The 19085-nt window shown below is 41.0% G+C and overlaps 1 protein-coding gene across 1 annotated transcript; it reads left to right on the forward strand.

The window, feature by feature from the left end:
* Positions 1–10449: 10449 nt before the first annotated feature.
* Positions 10450–16199, forward strand: LOC310649419 (C-type lectin BpLec-like; the record flags this gene model as incomplete). Its single annotated transcript, XM_083377823.1, has 6 exons — positions 10450–10516; positions 12411–12502; positions 12661–12801; positions 13272–13343; positions 13776–13890; positions 16132–16199. The coding sequence occupies 6 exons, from the start codon at positions 10450–10452 to the stop codon at positions 16197–16199; spliced, it is 555 nt and encodes a 184-aa protein (XP_083233949.1).
* Positions 16200–19085: the final 2886 nt, after the last annotated feature.

Consider the following 19085-nt stretch of genomic DNA (forward strand, 5'->3'; position numbering starts at 1 on the left):
TCAAAAACTGTACCGTAAAATACAGATTAGAAACACAGGTTAAGATAGGCAAGAAAACGGTAAGTGAGCACCTGTCTACCCTAGATGAGTTCAATTCAACAGGACCAGATGGATTGCACCCCAAGGTTCTGAAGGAACTGGCAGATATGATCTCAGAACCACTAAACTATATCTTTCAAATATCCTGGAGCACCGGGGAACTACCAGAGGACTAGAGTAGGGGATTGGACCAGAAGACCTCCAACGTCCCTTCCAACTCTATTATTATTGTTATTATTATTATAATTATTACATTCTAACCCAATGATGGCGAACCTTTTAGTGACCGAGTGCCCAAACTGCAACCCAAAACCCACTTATGTATCATTGGGTGACAGGTGGGAATGGCCGATTGGGTGGGTGTGGCCAATTGGGTGGGCATGGCCGATTGGGTGGGCGTGGCTGCCGTGGTAATGGCAGAGTAAGTGGGACAAAAAAGTTCAATCAATCAATTTATGAGATATTTTTTTTCTGTGAGAAGTGGAAATTGATTGATTGATTGAACCTTTTTTTGCACATGGCAGCAGAGGCCTAAAACTAAAAGGTTTTATAAAACCCAGCTGAAGGCCTAGGACTGGGGTGATGGTGTGCATGATCACAGAGGTTCTGCGTGCCACCTGTGGCATGCTTGCCATAGGTTCGCCACCATGGTTCTAATGTCTGCACCAGTATGGCTCTAATGCTAATACATTAAACTTCCAATTAATCTGTAAAAGACAACCTGAGCTGATTCACACCTCTCCTGAACACAGCTTACTTAAAAAATATAAAGGGATGCAATTTGAATAGGTACATGGAGGCATCACACCTGATTGAGTAAGGTTTGTGTGTTTGAGTAGAAGGTAATTCATGTGTCAAGAAACTGGCTGTTCAGTGTGGAGAAAATTCCCAGTTCTTTGGTGTCAATAATAAATTCTTGAAGTTATGAAACTGATAGTCCACAATCAGTGGGCAGAAGATCATTAGACTTTCTGTAAGAGTAGATTCCATAGAATTGGGCATTCATTGATTTATAGGGATGAGCCCCACCTTCATGGATTACTGCCTTGCCATGGAGAAGGGGCTTGCGTAATTCAATGAAGCTATGAGTTATGCTGTGCAGGGCCACCCAAGATGGACTGGTCATAGCAGAGAGTTCTGACAAAATGTGATCCACTGGAGAAGGAAACGGCAACTCATTCCAGTATCTTTGCCATGAAAACCCCATGGACAATACCAAAAGGCAAAAAGATATGATGCTGGAAGATGAGCCCCTCATAGCGAAAGGCAAGGGAGAAAAAGAAAGATACACCCAACTGAATGGAGAATTCCAGAGAATAGCTAGAAGAGATAAGAATGCCTTCTTAAATGAACAGTGCAAAGAAATAGAAGAAGACAATAGAATAGGGGGGACCAGAGATCTCTTCAAGAAAATTGGAGAGATGAAGGGAACATTTCATGCAAAGATGGGCATGATAAAGGACCATAATGGCAGGGACCTAACAGATGCAGAAGAGATTAAGAAGAGGTGGCAAAATTACACAGAAGAACTATACAAGAACGAACTTAACATCCCTGATAACCACAATGAGGTGGTCACTGACCAGACATCCTAGAATGTGAATTGAAGTGAGCCTTAGGAAAACTAGTGGAGGTGACAGTATTCCAGCTCAGCTATTCAAAATCTTAAAAGACAATGCAGTAAAAGTGCTAAACTCAATTTGCCAGCAAATTTGGAAAACTCAACAGTGGCCACAGGATTGGAAAAGATCAGTTTACATTCCAATTCCAAAGAAAGGCAGTGCCAAAGAATGTTCAAATTATTATTTTTTTTAATTTATTAATATTTCTATACCGCCCTTCTCCCGAAGGACTCAGGGCGGTGTACAGGGCAAGAATAAAAACACAGAATTACAAAAGTTAAAAAGTAATTAAATAAATTATCGCACCATTGCACTCATTTCACATGCTAGTAAAATTATTCTTTAAATCCTACGAGCTAGACTCCAGCAGTATGTGGATCGAGAACTACCAGAAGTACAGGCAGGATTTCAAAGAGGCAGAGGAACTAGAGATCAAATTGCCAACATACACTGGATCAAGGAGAAAGCTAGGGAGTTCCAGAAAAACGTCTACTTCTGCTTCATTGACTATGTTAAAGCCTTTGATTGTGTGGATCACAACAAACTGTGACAAGTTCTTAAAGAGATGGGAGTATCAGACCATGTTATTTGTCTTGAGAAACCTATATGCAGGTCAAGAAGCAACAGTGAGAACTGGACACGGAACCACTGATTGGTTCAAAATTGGGAAAGGAGTCTGGCAAGGCTGTATACTGTCACCCTGCCTGTTTAACTTATATGCAGAGCACATGAGAAAGTCAGGGATAGATGAATCAAAACTTGGAATTCAAATTGCCAGGAGAAATATTAACAGTCTAAGGTATGCAGATGATACCACTCTAATGACAGAAAGTGAAGAGGAACTAAAGAGCCTCTTGTTGTGGGTGAAAAAGGAGAGTGCAAAAGTTGGCTTGAAACTTAACATTAAGAAAACCAAGATCATGGCATCCTGCCCTCTCAATTCCTGGCAAATAGATGGGGAAGAAATGGAGGTAGTGACAGATTTTATTTTCCTGGGCTCCAAGATTACTGCAGATGGAGACTGCAGCCAAGAAATTAAAAGACGCTTGCTCCTGGGGAGGAAAGCCATGGCAAATCTAGACAGCACACTAACAAGCAGAGACATCACCCTGTTAACAAAAGTGTGTATAGTCAAGGCTATGGTCTTCATAGTTGCAATGCATAGCTGTGAAAGTTGGACCATAAGAAAGGCTGAGCGCCAAAGAATTGAGGCCTTTGAACTATGGTGCTGGAGAAGACTCCTGCAAGTCCCTCGGACTGCAAGGTGATCAAACCAATCAGTCCTACAGGAGATCAACCCTGACTGCTCTTTAGAAGGCCAGATCCTGAAGTTGAAACTCAAATACTTTGGCCACCTAATGAGAAGGAAGGACTAACTGGATGGGTCCGACATGACTTCGCAAGTAACAACAACAACAACAACAAGGGATAAGCCGAACATTGTCAATTTGCAAAAGTACTGCATGAAGAATGCAATATGTAGACCAGGATTTTTTTTTTTTTTTAAAAAAATTGAAATGAAAAAAGTCAGACGTACCCCAGAGACATCATTGAGTCCAATCTAGATATGGCTAAATGATCTCCATTTGTTTTTGATGTGTTCGGCCATCACTATGGATGCTTGGGGGATGAGGATAGAAATGAGATGACGCCCAGGGCCACAGTTCTGGTAGTCAATCTATGAATAGAGGCAAGACAAGAAGATGGCTTTCCATGTTCATGAGTTCATTTGTGCAATTTGGTTTCTCAAGGAACATTTCACCATACCTGGACTGCTGAAAATGGTTCTTACCTCAGCATCATCCCAACTTAGTTTATTATCAAAATATCCATAGCGGTTCCCTTGCTTCTGCAACCAATCTCTGAGGCATGATGCAGACTTGCTTGCAAGGAGACAAAAGGGGGAAAAAAGTAGGTAAATGGAAGAGTTTTCAGATATTCCCGAACAGAATCTGATTTGGCTCAGCTCTCATCCTTTCAGGGGTGGAAGGACACCATCTGCTGAATTGATGAAGTACATAGACCATAAAAAGCCCTTGCCTTCATAATTGGTGAAGTACATGGGCTTCACCATTTATGAAAACAAGGACTTGCTTCTGGTTTGAGGGGATAGACTTTTATGATGGAGCAAAAGGCCTCAGGGACAGGTAAATGAAATGGTTTCCAATTTTCCTGAATTTTCTCTTTGGTTGGAAATAGACATGATCAGAAGGGTTGAGGGCTGCAGCTCAGCCTCTCACCCTTTCAGGGATGGAAGGAGACACAAAATACTTCCACTTCCACTTTTATAACCTTGAAAGTGGCCCAAAATCTATTTTCCAGACCAATCACAAGGTATTTTAGGGGGTTGGGAGAATTCTACTGCCCAAAAATCCTCCTGGTCCTATGCTCTGCCTTAAAACATTGGAAAAATCTCAAACAGACAACCCCAAATGACTAAAACAATCCCAAATGTCGATTAATGTCTGACCTGTATAGGACACATGAAAATGTCTGAAGACAGAGCTTACTTATCTAAGTTGTTTCATTTGCTATATATTCCATATCATGATTAATTTGGGGGACTCACCTCCCAAAAAAGGTTTGGTGATGAACACTCCAAGGCAACAGAGGATGTACAAGGAGAGTCCCATCTTCTGGTTGCCTGTTAGGAGAAAAGAGAAGTAGATGTGATAGAAGGATTAATAGAGTGTCAGTCAGTCAGTCAGTCAGGCAATAATAGTTTGCTGAGAAAGAAAGCAAATTTTTGGAATTCCATAATTTAATTTTGATCCCAGTCTACTTGCAAAGTTTCTTTGCAGTTCCCTGCATACAACTCATGAAAAGCTCTATTGCTACTTCAAAAGTCCTGTCCTTAATGGAGAGTATCTAACCAGCACTTGCCAAGAATGCCTTCAGCCTCTCACCTTGCAAAGTTCTTCAACTGGGGAGATTGAGTTGGTGGACGGTTAAGCTGATGGGCTCTCATTTTCTAAGCCAATATCTGAGTCTCCAGATAGGCGTGGCATGAGATCAAGATGGACAAATTTCTTCAAGGATTTCCTGCTCCACCCCCTTCTTTTTCCCATAACTGAGAGGAAAGGAAGTGAAGCTCAGTTCCAAAGATAATTGGCCACATTTTCCTCTGGTAAAGAAAGGAGTTGTCAAAAATCAACCCATTGATTCCACATCCTAGTGGGAAGCAAACACCGTCCCTCATTAATCATGGTCATATTTACTGGATTTGTTCATTTTATTGATTTTAATTGTCATGTTTTCTAGCCCATATTATGTTAAACATTAACACAATTGAGGAAGGTACACCAACTCATCCCTCAGGTTTGCCCTGAGAAAAACACCCTTTGCTTCCATTTTTGTTTTTTGTTTTATAAAGGTTATTGAAAGTTTTAGAAAGAATATTTATTTTTATTTATTTATTTTATTTAGATTTATATACCGCCCTTTCCCGAAGGACTCAGGGCAGTTTACAGGGCATTTAAAAAACAGTCAATACAAATGTTAAAACAAATTAAAAGAGATTAAATAGAACCCTGAGAAAATTAAAACCCTGTTAAAATTAAAATTAAAAATATTCTCAGCCTGGGCCAGAGAGCTCGAACAGCCAGGTCTTCAGGTCCTGGCGGAATGAACGGAGGTTGGGGGCAGTCCTAAGCTCCGCAGGCAGCTGGTTCCACAGGGCAGGCGCACCCACTGAGAAGGCCCTACCTCTGGGTGATACCCGCCGGCAGTCTTTAACCGGCGGCACCCTGAGGAGACCCTCCCTGTGGGAGCGCACTGGACGAAGGGAACTTGATGCTGGCAGCAGGTGTTCCCTCAAATATCTCGGACCCTCTCCATTTAGGGCTTTATAGGTCATCACCAGCTAACACAAGCTAAGGAAGAGCAAAAGAAACAAAGATAAAAGAAGGAAGAAAAAAAGGAGGAGAGAACAAAAACAGCAGAAAGAGAGAACAAAGAACAGAAAAAAGCAGCTTTCAATTTCTTCTGCAGCAAATATTGTATTTACAACATAGACTCTTACTTTATGATTTTACTTTATGATTACCAAAAAGAGCTCACATTTGTTTTTTTTATAATCTAGGTTTTTTTTTTTCTAATCATCAAAACCACAAGTATTTGGACGCTTAAAGTGTCAAATTTAGCAGAAATGGCTAAGATTTCTGCTTATTTGAAGGATCATTCACAAGAAAGATACATTTCGGTTTGGAGAAGATGGATAGATTATATTCAAAAAAAAAATATGGGACTAAAAAGTTCCATTTAGCTTATGAGTAAATTTTAGATTGTTATAATTTATTATACTGGAAATTTTTCTTTTTTCTTTTTTATTATTAGTTATAATAATATATGTGGGACGCGGTGGCTCAGTGGGTTAGGACCCTGAGCTTGTCGATCGGAAGGTCGGCAGTTTGGCGGGTCGAATCCCGAGTGCCGCGTAACAGAGTGAGTGCCTGTTACTCGTCCCAGCTTCTGCCAACCTAGCAGTTCGAAAGCACGTAAAAATGCAAGTAGAAAAATAGGGACCACTACGGTGGGAAGGTAACAACGTTCCGTGCGCCTTTGGCGTCTAGTCATGCCGGCCACATGACCACGGAGACGTCCTCGGACAAGCGCTGGCTCTTTGGCTTTGAAACGGAGATGAGCACTGGCCCCTAGAGTCAGAAACGACTAGCACGCATGTGCGGGGGAACCTTTACCTTTACCTATAATAATATATATATTATACGGTATTATTATTGTATTAGTATAAGTTGGATACTTTTAGATTGTTTGTAATTATGTTATAGGCAGGTTAACGTGCATTATGTATTTGGTTATTTATTTAGTTGGTTAACGTTAGTTAGATTATGATTATTTTGTATTTGTAACCCTGTAATCAGCTTTGGGAAGTGGGGGAGGGCGAGGGAGGGTTGGGGGGGGTTGGGATGGGATAATATTGTAACTTTTATAAAACTTTTCAATAATAAAAAAAACCACAAGTATTAAGTGCATTTTTTTCTCTTTCATGCAAAAAATCTATAAGGGGTTTCCAGTCAACCATAAATATAGACTTTTCTTTCTCTAATCAAAGAAGTTAGTTTTGCCATTCTGCTGGACAATATTGGTTTTATAATGTAATATAGAGCTGTCTGATGCTGAAAATATCCATTTTAGCAACATGATTATTTGACCTTCACTCATGACTATAATATTATTATGGCATGAGATACATACAGTAGATTAAACACCTTTATTTTGGTAATTAAAAAGGAACTGTATGCATATAATTCAGAGGGAAATAAAATGCAGGAAATGCAGACTGGAATTGTTTTTATTGATAATTGCCTTCAAGCAAGAACCATGCCAGAGATCTGGTGTGTGTGTGGTGCCAAATATGAAGGAAACAGATTATCACAGAGACTGCTCTGGCAAAGAATACATGTGACGTTTTAAAGAAGCACATCTGGATGTAACAGCGTGATTCTTCCTGACTTCCAAGACGAACATTCTTTAGGTGCAAGCATGAAGTGAAACCTCTTCATTTTCTAACATTTTCATGTTGGCAGATGAAGGCTTTTTTCCCTTCACGCAAGCAGCATCAATCCATCTTGTCTAATCTTGAATGGGAAAATCAAAATGAAGCCCTGTTTCATCTCCACCCATTTCTCCTCTACTGCATATCATCTTGAACATTGGGTGCTATCTAACAAAATGAAATTCAATAGTGAAAAAAGTAAGGTTCTACATTTAAGCAAGAAAAACCAAATGTACAGGTATAGTATAGGGGGTACCTTGCTCAATAGTAGCAACTGTGAGAGGGATCTTGGAGTCCTAGTGGACAATCACTTAAACATGAGCCAGCAGTGTGCTGCAGCTGCCCAAAAAGCCAACACAATGCTAGGCTGCATTAACAGAGGGTTAGAATCAAGATCACGTGAAGTGTTAATACCACTTTACAGTGCCTTGGTAAGGCCACACATGGAATACTGCATCCAGTTTTGGTCACCACAATGTAAAAAAGATGTTGAGACTCTAGAAAGAGTACAGAGAAGAGCAACAAAGATGATTAGAGGTCTGGAGGCTAAAACATATAAGGAACGGTTGCTGGAATTGCCTATGTCTAGTTTAATAAAGAGAAGGATGAGGGGTGACATGATATCAGTGTTCCAATATCTCAGGGGCTGCCACAGAGAAGAGGGAGGCAAGCTATTCTCCAAAGTGCCCAAAGGCAGAACAAGAAGCAATGGATGGAAACTAACCAAAGAGAGAAGCAACCTAGAACTAAGGAGAAATTTCCTGACAGAACAATTAATCAGTGGAACAACCTGCCTCTAGAAGTGTGAATGCTCCAACACTGAAGTTTTTAAGAAGAGACTGCACTAGATGACCTCCAAGGTCACTTCCAACTATTATTACTATCATCATCATCATCATTATCATTATCATCATCATCATCATCATCATCATCATCATCATCATCATCATCATCATCATTATCATCATTATCTTTCTTGGCAGACGTGTCATTCACCTGTCATGAGATGGGCAGCAATATAGACTAGATGCGTACATATATATGTAACAGCATGATGCAATCATGAATAAACTGACAGAAGCTGGGCAATTTTGTTAATGTACTGAGGCCACATCCCTTGACACCCAAAGAGGTAAAAGAAGAAGTAAATAAAACACCAAGTCAACAAAAGTACTTGGTGAACCACTTGAGGTCCTGGAAAATCTTAGTTGAAGTGACCACTTAGATATTGCATCCTGATTGCCAATTAATATACAAAGTTACCAAATTATGGGCTATGGCTATGGGTCCACTTAACTATTCCTACTCAGAATCCTCCACCTATAACCACATTGAGACTGTAAGCTAAATGTCTATGGAGATTCTCAGTCATCCAGGTCATAGTTATCCCAAAGATGCTTTCTCATGAAGCAACTGGACTTTCTTGTTTTTCTTTGAAGATGTTTCACTTCTCATCCAGGAAGCTTCTTCAGTTCTGAAGGTTTTTGGATGAAAAGCAAAATGTCTTCAAAGAAAAACAAGAAAGTCCAGTTGCCTCATGAAAAAGCATATTTGGGATTAAGACTGTAACTTTCATTGCCAAGCAAGGTGGGTCCCCCGGTCATAGCTTTGGTACCTGATCTGAAGAGAAGAGGGAAGCACATGAGCTTGAGATGCTTCATCCATCCCATGTTCTCCATAGCTTTCTTAGAGATTTCTGGTCTCACCTCAGCCTCATGCCAGCTCAGCTTCTTGTGGAAGAGCCCATAAATGTCCCTCTGATACCATAATCATTCCCTCAGGCAGAATTCAGCTTGAGAAACTGGGGAAGCACAGTAGACACAAATGGTGGAAAGGGGACATGGTTATGCCATGAGTATGAAATAAGTGAATGCACAGAGGAACTCAGCAACCTGACCTCCGTAAGATTTAATTTTCTCAGTAAACTCCATTTCCGTCATGCTGCATATAATGCCTGACATAGACAGCTTATTATTTGTGCTTTTGACAATTAGAATAAAACTAGGGAGACGGTGGCTCAGTGGGTTAGGACGCTGAGCTTGTCGATCAGAAGGTCAGCAGTTTGGCGGGTTGAATCCCGAGTGTCGCGTAACAGAGTGAGCACCTGTTACTCGTCCCAGCTTCTGCCAACCTAGCAGTTTGAAAGCACATAAAAATGCAAGTAGAAAAATAGGGATCACTCCGGTGGGAAGGTAACAGCGTTCCATGTGCCTTTGGCAGTCATGCTGGCCACATGACCACGGAGATGTCCTCGGACAAGCGCTGGCTCTTCAGCTTTGAAATGGAGATGAGCACCGGCCCCTAGAGTCGGAAACGACTAGCACACATGTGCGGGGGAACCTTTACCTTTACCTATAGAAAAAAACTAAGCTCTTTTTCTGTAATCATAAAGAGTCAAAATTGCAATATAATGATTGTTGCAGAAGAAATTGGAAGCTGCTTTTTTCTGTTCCTTTTTGTTCTTTCTTTCTGTGCTCTTTGTCTTATCTTTCTCCTCTCTTCTTTTGCACTTATTAGGTTGGGTTAGCTTTTATATTCCTTATAAAACTTTTAATAATAATTATAAAAAACAAAAGTGGAAGCATAGTGTGTTTTTCTCAGGGTAAATCTGAGGGAATGTTCCTCAATTATGTTAATATTTGACATAATATATGCTAGAAACCATGAGAGTTAAAACCAATAGAATAAAGAAATCCAGTAAATATAACCATGATTAATGAGGGATGGTGTTTGCTTCCCACTAGGATGTGGAATCAATGGGTGGGTTTTTGACAACTCCTTTCTTTACCAGAGGAAAGTGTGGCCAATTATCTCTGGAACTGAGCTTCACTTCCTTTCCTCTCAGTTATGGGAAAAACAAGAGGGTGGACCAGGAAATCCTTGAAGAAATTTGTTCATCTTGAGTCTATTTAATGGCTTCTCTGAAAGTGAGAGTCCACCAGTCCAACTGTCTGCCAACTCAACCTCTCCAGTTGAAGAACTTCGCAAGGTGAGAAGCTGAAGGCATTCTTGGCAAGTGTTGGCTAGATACTCTTTGCTATCCGTACAGTGATCCGGCATTGAAATAAGGAGAGGGCTTTTGGAAGTACCAATAGAGCTTTTCATGAGTTGTATGCTAGGAACCACAACAGAAAGTTTGCAGGTAGACTAGGATCAAAATTAAATTATGATTCTCAAAAATTTGCTTTCTTTCTCAGCAAGCTAATATGAATGCCAGTTTATTAATTTTTGTATCATATCTACTTCTCTTTTCTCCTAAAGGACAACCAGAAGATGGGATTGTCCATGTACATCGGCCTCTGTTGCCTTGGAATCTTGATCACCAATCCATTTTTGGGAGGTGAGTCCCCTAATTTAATCATGATGTGGGAAACAGCAAATTAAGCAACTTAGTAAAGTAAGCTCTGTCTTCAGATATTTTCATATGTAATATGCAGGTCAGAATTTTTATGCTGAAGCCAAAGTTCTGAAACTGTATTGCTGAGATGCGCTAATAAAATGAATGTACAGTATTTCAGCAACGTGATTTCTCAGGTTCCAGTGGCGTAGCGTGGGGGGTGCAGGGGGGGCCGGCCGCACTGGGTGCAACATCTGGGGGGGCACCCATTAAGCTCGCCGGAGGGGGACGATTCCGCTTCGCCGAGGGTCGGAGGAGCGAGCGAGCGAGCGAGCGGAGCGTAGAAAGCAACCGCATTCGCTGCGCCCAGCCAGAGCGGGATCCCATCCTCTCGCGGCTGTGGATCGCCTGCTTTCTCGGGTGGGGGTGGGGAGGCTTGGTGGCATCTTGCCTCCTTCTCTTTCTCCTCCGCTTGGCAAGCCCGGCCCCCCTGACCCAGCTCCCGCCCCCGTCTCCTCCTTTCCTGGAGGTAAAGGTAACAACTGCAGCCGCCGCACCTGCGGCTGCTTGCTGCTCCTCCTCCTCCTCCTCCTCCTGCCGTATTGACTCTCTGTGGCCACTCGGTTCCCCCTGCAGGAGGCGATCGGGACCGCCCCCCCGACACACGTCGCCAGCAGCGAGAGTTTCCAGCCAGGCCAGCGAATCTTTGGGGCGAGGTGCCAAAGAGAAGGAGGCGGCTTGGCTTGGATAAGCAGCGTCTGGGCAGAAAATAGGTCGGGCGCCGCAGCAAGTATGAACTCCTGGGGTTCAGCCTAAGCAGGCAAAGCTGCAGGGTGGGTTGGTTGGCTTTTCCGGCTTTGGAATAACCTTGGGAAGCTGAGGCATTGTAAGTTGGAAGTCATTGTTTGTCGCCTAACATGTTGGGTCAACCCCACGCCACATGCTAAGCCATAAACCGTGGTTGGTATCCAGGGTTTAGGACAAGATGGAGAAAACTAGCCAATTGTGGGATCATAAATCTTGATGAAGCCCATCATCGCTCCATGTGATGTATGCACTCAATCTACAAACGTAGTCCAAGCCTATTCGCATCTGTTGTAAGGTCATTCTCTCGTGGGGTTTATCTTGACGTCCACTAAGAGTGGAACAAACATGCCCCATTAACCATTTTCAACGCCATGTCCTCTCTTTGTCTCATCCTAAATCACAGCTGAGGCACCTTAAAGTTGCCTTGTTTCAGTTTTAAACTAGCATTTTCCCTCTTCTCCAGAGACCCTTTTTTGCCTTGAACCTAACTCAGGGGTAGGCAACCTTGGCTCTTTTATGACTCATGGACTTCAACTCCCAGAATTCCTGAGCTAGTGGAAGAGACTCGAGTGCTAAAATCCACGTGTTAGGGGGCGCAAATTACTTGCCTTGCCCCGGGTGCTGACAACCCACGCTACGCCACTGTCAGGTTCCACATTTAAATTTAATTTTCCGTCTGAAGGGCAGGAAGAGTAATAATAATTCTCTCCCTCAGACATTGAAACCTTTCTCAATGACTCCATTGTGGCACAGTTTTAGTCATTTAGGACTGTCCATTTGGGGCAAGGATAAGACTAGGGGAACTTTTGAACATTCTCCCAGCCCCCTTGAATACCTTGAAGTTGTTCTGGAAAATAGATTTGGATCACTTTCAAGGTTGTAAAGAAGTAGAAGTATTTTGGGTCTCTTGATTGTTTTCCTCCATCTTAAAATCCTATCCTTTAAACCAGAAAAACTCCTCGCCTTCATGCTAAACCACAGCCCTCAACCCTTCCAATCATGTCTACTCCCAATGGAAGAGATTCCATTCACAGGCATCTGCAATCTATTCAATTCCCTATCATTTTTTTCTCTTTTTTTCTCCCTGCAGCCAAGGCTGCATCATGCCCCAGAGACTGGTTGCAGAAACAGGGGAACTGCTATGGATATTTCGATGAGAAACTAAGTTGGGATGCTGCTGAGGTAAGAACTGTTGTTGGTTTTTTTCACCAGCCCAGGTGTGGAGAAAGGTTTCTTGAGAAACCAAAATTGCACAAATGGAGATGTGCAAAGTTTAAAGTTTGTGACAATCCCATTCATGAGCATGGAGTGCCACCTTCGTGTCCTTTCTCTGTTCCTAGCTTGAGTGCCAGACTCATGGCCCAGGGTGTCACCTCGCCTCTATCCTCAGCTTCCAAGAGTCCTCGCTGGTTTCTGCATACGTCAAAGACAAACAGGGATCACCTAGCGCTGTCTGGATAGGGCTCCGTGATGTCTCTGGAGTGAGTCTGACATTTTTCATTTCATTTTCTTAAAAATTATTCCTGGTCTATGTATCGTGTTCTTTACTCAGTGGTTTTGTACACATTCTTTTGCTATATTTGACGAGTTGCTTGGTGATCATAATATATGACCTGAGATTGTTTGTTGGTGCTCATAACTGCAGTCTGTGCTGGATTTAGGCATCCACTAAGCAAACTACAATTGAGGATTCACAATCCATAGTGCCTCATAAAAATTTTTAGAATTGTTTTCTTTTGGGTTCTTGGCAATGTATGTGGTATTTTATGGGTTCTCTAGGTGTTAAAATATTGTGTAGCCATTGTTTAAATAACAATGGGCCCTTCCAAGCTTTGTTGACCTTAGGGCCTCAACTAGTCTACATCCTGCACTGACTGCAGTGATATCAAGAAGGCTGCTAAATTAGGACCAATAGCAATGCTAGGTATTTCACCCCCCTCTCTTTTTGAAGGGGGGACCACTTCATCCTGACAGTATAATAACAAAAGTTCATTGCAAGCGGCCTTCCACCTCTACTTTTAAGGTAAATATGAATGGTGGGAGAAGAGTGGTTGTAATAGCTGAAAATATTTAACAAAACACAGCTCTGCAGTCCAACATTTCATAGAGCTGAATGTTAGATGCAACATATATAATTTTGCGATGGTGACGAATATACATTTCCACCACATTCATTGTCATGAATTGTTCATGATATGATGCCTTGCGATTTTTTATTTTAATGCATATATGCTACAAAATTTCATAGAGCTGAATGTTACACATAACAATTTCCTCCATACTGTCATGAATTTGGTATGATGTGATGCCTTGCTATATTTTTTTAATGCATGTACAGTACAAAGTATCTAAGAACTGCACACCACTCAGTCTTTCCAGCCAATCTCTTTAGTTTATCATCACAAAGGTTACTTACTTTCTTAACATGTAATTTTGGCCTGTCTTTTGTCAACAGAAAAGGCGATGGAGATGGGCTGATGAATCCACCTACAACTACAAAGCCTGGCTGGTAAACCAGCCAGACAACAAAAGACAGAATGAGCACTGTGTGGAGCTGGCACGTCACTCAAGTAAGCCAACACATCTTATCTGGTGGTTATTGATATATCAGGACCATCAAGAAAACTAGAGTTTGCTTGTTTAATTTGGAGTAGTCCCATAAACCGGAGGAATGGAGTCCATGGAATTTTCCATAACTCAAAACTGAAAATGTCTTATCTTTTTTCTGTAATAGCCTCTAGGAGAAATGATTAGGTTTCTACGAGGGCAAAGATGGATAACTGTTCTCCAGATATAATTCATTCTTTCCAAAACTGGTACCCACCATACATCAGCGTTAACTTTTCACCACCAACGGAGAACTGAGACGTGATGTCCTATATATCAGGAAAGGTGCAATATAGAGAAAACTAGCCTAAACTTTTTCAAATGAGGATGCTTATATCTTACTGAATGATCAAAACTGGGTCTCTGGTTAGGAGGAGTGTGGTAGCCACTTCACAGTGCGTGTCACAGGTGTAATGAATCAGAAGCAAAATGATTAGTGAAATGATTGGTTATGCTTATAATTTTTACTGTGCAAGATCTTAGCGGGATCTTGTCTGTCTTTGTGTAAATGTTTTGGATCAAGTGACGTACTTCGGACAGATTCTCTGTTTGATGTGGGGGAAAAAAATGACCTGGTTCAGCCAAAAGAATTCAGACATTAGAGCACCAAGTTCCACTCTTCACTTAGTTTCACTTTTGAACGAATGAACCTTTATTGTCAAAGTACAACCATGTATACATGAGATTGGCTGAGCCTCCCTTCATGCCCCCCTCCCCACAACTCACAGTGACAACAAACCCTCCATCTTATTACACCATGTGAGCTAATTGCATAACACACCAGCCTCGCAAGTCAGTCACACATAAAATTATAAAATTAGTTCCCGTTCAAGAGCCTAACAGCCCATGGATAAAAGCTGTTCTTCAGCCTGTTGGTACGGCTGGGTATACTCCTGTATCTCCTACCCAATGGTAGGAGAGTAAAGAGATACCGTCCAGGGTGTGAGTCATCCCTGAGAATTTTCCTCACTCTTCCAAGGCAGCGAGCCCTGGCGAGGTCATCCAGTGGCGTCAGGGGACAGCCCACAATGTCTTGTGCTTTGCTCTCCACCCTCTGTAATACTTTCCTATCCGCGGCTGTCAGACCAGCATACCAAACCACAATACAGTACGAGAGGACACTCTCTATAGTAGACTGGTAAAAGAGGGTCATTAGCCATTGTTCTACCATGTTCTTCTGCAAGACCCTGAGGAAGTAGAGTCTCTGTTGGGCCTTTCTGGCCACCTGGGTTGTATTAACTTTCCAGGTAAGGTCTTCACAGAGGTAGACTCCCAGAAATTTAAAGGAAGAAACTCTCTCCACACAGGCCCCCACCCCGATGAAAAGTGGGGCAGGTTCCTCTTTTTTCCTCTGGAAGTCTAGCACCATCTCTTTCATCTTGCCAATGTTCAGGTGCAAGTTGTTCTTGGAACACCACATGGATAGTTTTTGTACCTCCCCCCTATATGCTGTCTCATCTCCAGCTGTAATAAGACCCACTACGGTGGTATCATCTGCGAACTTAATTATCACAGTAGATGGGTCAGACGATACACAGTCATATGTGTACAATGAGTACAGGTAGGAGCTAAGCACGCAGCCCTGTGGCGAGCCGGTGTAAAGCTTCAGGAGGGTGGATAAAACAGACCCGACGCTCACTGTTTGTAACCGGTCCCTGAGAAAGTCTTTAATCCAATTGCAGATGGAGGGAGAAAATTTCAAGTCAGTCAGCTTTTCAATGAGAGTGCTTGGCAAAACAGTGTTGAAAGCCGAGCTGTAATCAACAAAAAGCATCCTGACATAGCTTCCAGGTTTCTCTAGATGGCTTTTTTATGCATTCATTTGTATATCTGTAGTCAAGATACTCCATATTTTATTTCTATCTCAAGGAATTTCTTTGTATAGTTCAATGATTACGAGAAATTAAGGGCAATGCCTGCAACTCTCCCTTTTAGATAAAAAAAGTGCTATTGGAATTGTGACATCAGGGATAAGGTTCATGTGAATTTCTTCCTTTTTTCCCTCCTTCCCTCCCTTCCCCCCTTCTTCTTTCCTCTTTTCTTTTTCCACTTTCCAAAGAAAAGTCAACGTTTGCTTTCCTTTTTATGGGAAATTCCATTGGAGCCAGTGGAGATCTTGAAGGCAATATAAAACATGACAATATTTTCTAGGCTATTGTTGAAGGAATTAAGAAGTAACTTCTGTCTTATCTTTGGCCTTTTAGATTTTAAATTGTGGAACGATATCTTTTGTGGCAATCAAAATGCTTACATCTGTAAGTACCAACTATAGAGCCACCAGGACTACAGCAGCTGGGATGCAACCAGAACCAGCCACAAAATACTTGCAAATTTGATTGACACCCTGTTGATTTTACTGCCTCTGAATCATCCAAATGAAAGATCAGATCTTCTCTAGTCCTATCCAACACTTCCTCTTAGCATAGACAACGTCACCTTTACCCTGTTCTCCTCCCTTTTCTCAATGGAAATACAATTTGAATAAATCCTCTGTGGCAGATATATAATACAAAGTTTCTGGGGATATTTCTGTCATTCAAGAACAGGGGAGGGCAATATTTGGTGGGGTTGGGTGGGACAGAAGCAGTTGTATCGGCTGGGTCAAATCCAAGAATTTTATCCCAGTGTTTCAGGATAAAGGAATAAAAGGAATGAATGGAAGAGAGAGGCGAAAATACATGGTGGCCCCCAGGGGCATCATAGCAGCAGGGGGGCAAAAACATCAAGATGGCAGTCATGATTGAAACTGAAGCACCAACCCCTTTTTTTTTGTGCATCCTTTTGAATAAAAAATTATGGCCGCCACCTTGACTTGTATAGCTTCCTTGTAGATGTCCCCTTTTGCCTCCATTGCCTGGTATTTTTGCCTACATATATTCTTAAGGTGGCACACTTAAACTTGCAAAGACAGACACGCAGTTGGACAGGTAAATAAATGAAATCTGTTGAAATCCAATTTCTCCACCATCTTCCAATTTTATATAAAAGACAATGGATGTCAGAATCAGATCCTCTCCTGGACATTTCTGTTGCCAGCAACTTCTTTTAAATTCTGGTTCTGACTTTTTGGAAAGCTGTTGGGGTTGACTGCCAATGTCGATGCAGGAATTGCTGCAATACATCTATCAATGACAAATGTAGAGAATGCCTATTGCCAACAGACTGGTCACTCTTTTTTTTCTTTTCGAAAAACTGTATGCTACACTATGAAATGCATACAAAAACTTTAGAAAGGAGTTTGGCCAGGTGGCTAATGTAAATATTCTTATTATTGAATCTTAGTTGTTTTATTGAATCTTATTGTTTCATGATTAGCCTAAGTGAGTGTAACTAACAAAGCATACTGTCAAAAACAAAACAACAACAGGATTTTATTGAATTGGCAAGAGTATTAGAACAACATGTCACTGACCAGGAATATTTATTTGTGTTCACTTTTTAGTGAGCAAAGAACAATAAAGCTTAGTAAAGTCTGGATCAACTGAAGGTTAATTGTAAATGAGAGATCAGATCTAAAGAGAAAGAACCCAGATTCACTTAGGCTAGGAAAAGTTGCCTGAACTCCTGGTTTCAGTGAAGGATTCCTTAAAATGATCTGAAATCCTGAACTGAAGCATGATGATCTGAACCCAAAATTACTTTATCCAATCCAAACTGGCTTTTGTTTTTCTAATCAACTGAAAGTTGTAAAGCTTTAGCAGTAAGTGTTAGTACATGACCAGATATATGGAAAAGAAGGAAGATAAACCGCAGGGATGCGTTGTGAAACATGCAAATTTGAAGGCATGAAAACTATACTCTCTAATCCAAAGATAAAGTGACAAAGTTGCATCGTGCTACTTCAAGATATTTAACTGTGCTGAATTGCTCTGGCATAATTTTATTCACATGGCGGCTCATCACTATTGAAATGCAGACCAAATCTTTTTATGCTAACTCTCTGTTTTGGATTTCTCACAACATAATTCACCCACTCCACCCCTCATGAATGACTAAGCTACACATTAAGCCATTTTTTTTTGTCTAATAGCACTGCAGACATTGCTTTCACTTGTGTGAGATTCAGAGATTTTCACGTCATCCACCTTCAACCTTTGCAGTGTCCTACTCAAGTTCTCTTCCTGCTTATGATTCTGGGTATTTGTTCAAACTGCTAATTACTACTCCAAATGTCATTACATGCTACTGTTCACATATTGCTACAGCTATTCTACCCACAATTCTTTGTTCTTTAGTCTCCTGGCAAAATCAGCCCTAAGGCAGGATGTTAATTCTAGATGTGGAAGAGCTATAAAGCAATTGCTGCATGCAATGCCAATGCTTTCTGGTTAAATCAACATCTACAAGAATTCTCCAGTCAAAAAAGAATCCATGATAATAAATGGATCATAACTGCAATTTTCTTAAAGTGTCCTGTAAGTGCCAAAACAAATTTAAAAGGAGTATTGTTTGAATGATAAAGATGTTGGTTGCTGCTTGTGAAGTTTAACTGTTGCTGGATACTTTCTAAGTCAAGATCAGGACTTGAATCTTGTCATTCTAAATGCCCCCCAGCTTAGCTTCCTCCTAGTTACACAACAAAGAAATGAAATACTTCATACTTCTACCCCAGGTTTCCTCCAGATTCCAACAGAGATATAGATAAAAGCAGTAGTGTCAGGAGAACATGACACTCAAAAGCTGAATATCCAGGGAAACTTCTTGAATCTGGGTGAGTGTAAAAATACTTATGCTTGAGGCTCTGCAACGAACATTTTATTGCTTATCATGTGATAATGGGCTAGAATAGAATAGAATAGAACAGAACAGAACAGAACAGAGCAGAGCAGAACAGAATAGGAATAAGAATAGAATAGAATAGAATAGAATAGAATAGAATAGAGTAGAATAGAATAGAATAGAATAAGAATAAGAATAAGAATAGAATAGAATAGAATAGAACAAAAATAAGAACAGAATTGAACAGAACAGAACAAAACAGAACAGAACAGAATAGAATAGAATAGAATAGAATAGAATAGAATAGAATAGAATAGAATAATAACTTCATTGTCACTTTAAACGTACATTAATCAACATACATTAAAATGAGATTTCGTTGCATACAGCTCTCAGAGGATAATCACTTCCAATATACACTGCATAAACATGACAAAAA

This window comes from Vipera ursinii, assembly GCF_947247035.1.
Source record: "Vipera ursinii genome assembly, chromosome: Z".
In the NCBI taxonomy this organism is placed as follows: domain Eukaryota; kingdom Metazoa; phylum Chordata; class Lepidosauria; order Squamata; family Viperidae; genus Vipera; species Vipera ursinii.